The sequence below is a fragment of the Acyrthosiphon pisum genome, chromosome A2, assembly GCF_005508785.2.
Source record: "Acyrthosiphon pisum isolate AL4f chromosome A2, pea_aphid_22Mar2018_4r6ur, whole genome shotgun sequence".
In the NCBI taxonomy this organism is placed as follows: domain Eukaryota; kingdom Metazoa; phylum Arthropoda; class Insecta; order Hemiptera; family Aphididae; genus Acyrthosiphon; species Acyrthosiphon pisum.
In genome coordinates this window covers 101,551,523-101,554,472 of record NC_042495.1, presented here as the reverse complement: position 1 = coordinate 101,554,472, position 2,950 = coordinate 101,551,523, and the positions used below count along the sequence as shown (strand labels likewise).

At 25.1% G+C, this 2,950-nt stretch overlaps 1 protein-coding gene across 2 annotated transcripts in view; it reads right to left on the bottom strand.

Moving 5' to 3' along the window:
* Nucleotides 1-185: 185 nt before the first annotated feature.
* The window catches only part of LOC100166356 (exportin-4), a 10,372-nt gene continuing 7,607 nt past the window's right edge, over nt 186-2,950 (bottom strand). For both annotated transcript variants that reach the window (XM_008186289.3, XM_016805598.2), the window contains 6 exons: nt 2,168-2,461; nt 1,708-1,888; nt 1,507-1,625; nt 1,077-1,298; nt 918-1,010; nt 186-811 (listed from right to left, as the gene is read on the bottom strand). In XM_008186289.3, the coding sequence (XP_008184511.1) occupies nt 617-811; nt 918-1,010; nt 1,077-1,298; nt 1,507-1,625; nt 1,708-1,888; nt 2,168-2,461 (1,104 nt within the window). In that variant the 3' untranslated portion in view covers nt 186-616. The remainder of the gene's footprint in view (nt 812-917; nt 1,011-1,076; nt 1,299-1,506; nt 1,626-1,707; nt 1,889-2,167; nt 2,462-2,950) is intronic.

Genomic DNA, 2,950 nt, shown 5'->3' with positions numbered 1-2,950 from the left:
TCACAATAGTTTAAAAACTCTCAAAACATGCAATAGAGTCCACCGTCCAATGTCCAATATCATATTAATCAATATATATTCGAATTAGTAAGCCTAACCTAACCTAACCTAACCCTACTTGTAATCCATTAGACAATAATAAATTATTATTATAAAACAAAGGTAACAGTTAACAATAAAAAATATTTGAAATAAAGAAAGCATTTTATTGTTCATATCCAAAAAGAAAATATTGGTAATATTAGTATAAAACTATTAAGAAATAAGAATCTAATTTTTAATATTTAAAATTATTTAACAAATATGTTAGTAAAAAAAATTAATTAATAAAATTAGACTTATTTTTTGCTTAATATGTATTTTATATAAAAATAATAATATTAACAGTGTTATGGGCGTTATGGCATAACTAAATCTGAAAATATGTTTTAAAAATAAAGTTTACAAACACAATCTTACGTTAAAATTTTATATTACAGAAAGAAAATTTTTTATTGTATTTCACAATTCACAGTATAATTCAGTTTTTATGTTTAATTTTAACAAAATCCTTAAAATATTAAAACAAAATTAATAACCAAAATAATATACATTTTTATTTACTTCACTATTTCTACTATTTAATAAATAGGAACCCACGTATATTTGTTGTGAAAGTATCAAAATTATTTTTAAAACGACATTTCATTGCATGTTGACCATTGAAGTCAATACCGGTGGTTAAAAAGGTAAAAGCATTATGTAATTTATCCATTACTGATGAATCAGTTTGATCATTGATCAATTGTATTGAAATTTGCTGAAATTCATCCTAGAAATAAAGAACAAAAATTTAAATAAAAATTCTAGTTTTAATTGTTGACTGCCATATTGATATGAGCAGTCTATTTAATTTATAAAATATTCACTATTCTTACCGGATAACAGCATATTAAACTATAAAGTGCATGACCAGTACTTGAGAGTGCATCCGAATTTATTTGACAGGATAGTATAAGTTTCATCAAAAACTATAAAATTAATCATTAATAAAATACAAAAAATAAAGACTTTACACAGATCACATTATATCTTACTTTTAAAAATGGCTTTAACAAACTATATGCTTCATGCATTGTAGGGTTTTCATGTTTATACATAAACGAAGCAGCTGCTTGTAAAAAATCTGTGCACATTGGAGTGATTTCATGTCCAAACATAGTCAGACCTAATTCAATTGTAGTCAAAACTCCCTTAAAAATATCAACATTTTCAATGCATAATTTCAATGGAACCATTTCACACATATATCCAGCATACTACAAAATAAATAATATACAATTGTTATATTTTAAATAATACTTTGATACATACATAAACAAATATAAATATATAAATAATAGCATATAAACCTATAATATTATTTTCTTTCTCTTAATGTAAGCTTTTTTTTTTTTATTGTAAACAATGCAGTTTAGTTTACACGCAGCTTTGAACATTTCAAATTTAAAAATAATAAAAACTTACTTTATAGTATTGTAAGCAAAGTGCAGGAATGTTCAAGAGATCTATGGTCATCAATGGCAAAATAACTTGAAGTCCATAAACACAAACATCCCCAGCTGTTTTACCAGTAGTAGTTTTTCCTATTTTTACAATTAAGTATAATTATGCATCAGTTAAAATATTAAATTAACATAGTTATGTAATATTTTTGCAATTTATTACCATCAGAGCTGAGATCTAAAAGCTCTTTTGACATGACATGGGTTAGAAGTTCTAAAAATACATAGAGATCTTGAAAACATTGATCTTCAGCATCAGAATCTAAAGAAACTCGATTAATGTTGTAGCGGGCATACATATCCACAAGTTGAAAACAAGACATGTAGAACTTATCACTTTCTTCCTATAGAAAATGATATAATTTAATATAATTTACATATCATACATACAACATTGTTATAAAAATATAAAAATACAAATTTTTCAAAATCAAATACAATTATACTGGAAACTGGATAACTTAATAACCTTTGCTGCATGAATAAACTTTCAATTTAGATTGTACAAATCTATCTATTTATAATTTATAATTGGTTTATTTTAAACCCATAATACAATATAATATTATGTAAAAATTTGCTCTAAAAATATTAAAATACAATTATAAAAATGTAATTCTTACCATTCTAAGATAACACAACATTTTCTTGGAAAATTCAACAAAAAGTTGAATGATTAGGTGAACAATAATTTGATAATTATGATACACTCCAATTAAAGCTGAACAATCATTTAGCATTGGATGTATCATATCAAAAACAGTTGCTGTGGTATTGATAACTGCTCCACTAGCCAGCCCGATACATTTATGGAGTATATCCATTATTTCTAATCTTACAACATCATTATTGTACGTTTTTCTAAAATTATCATCACTTAATATCTTCCTGAATTTTCCAAATATTGGAGTGAACACCTAGTTAAAGAAAACCATATTATTGTATTGTATAATATTAGTACCATAGTAATCTGAAACACAAATAACAAAATACTAGAAATCAGCATTTACGACCCACCCAACCCTTTACTTCTTAGAGAAATGTTCATTGGAAAAAGTTCCATGAATTAAATATCTGAAATAAAATTGTCCACATAATAATATAGTCCAACATATATAAATGTCAATAATGGCAGTATCTAATATCAATCCTATTTTTGGTGTATAAAAATATCTAAATTTATGATTTTTAGTTGTATAGTGAATTATTGAATTGGTAAAGTTGGCTTATTATTATTTATCTTTATTTATTAATGTTTAAGAGGACGCCACACCCGCATTTGTTGTCTCCGTTTTACAAACGCGTAACATAGCAAATTTACGCTCAGCAGTTCACGTTTTATGCCGTTAGCTTAACAATTAGAGTGAATCGACCTATTATGAAACTTGATGGTAAGAAGATTATCT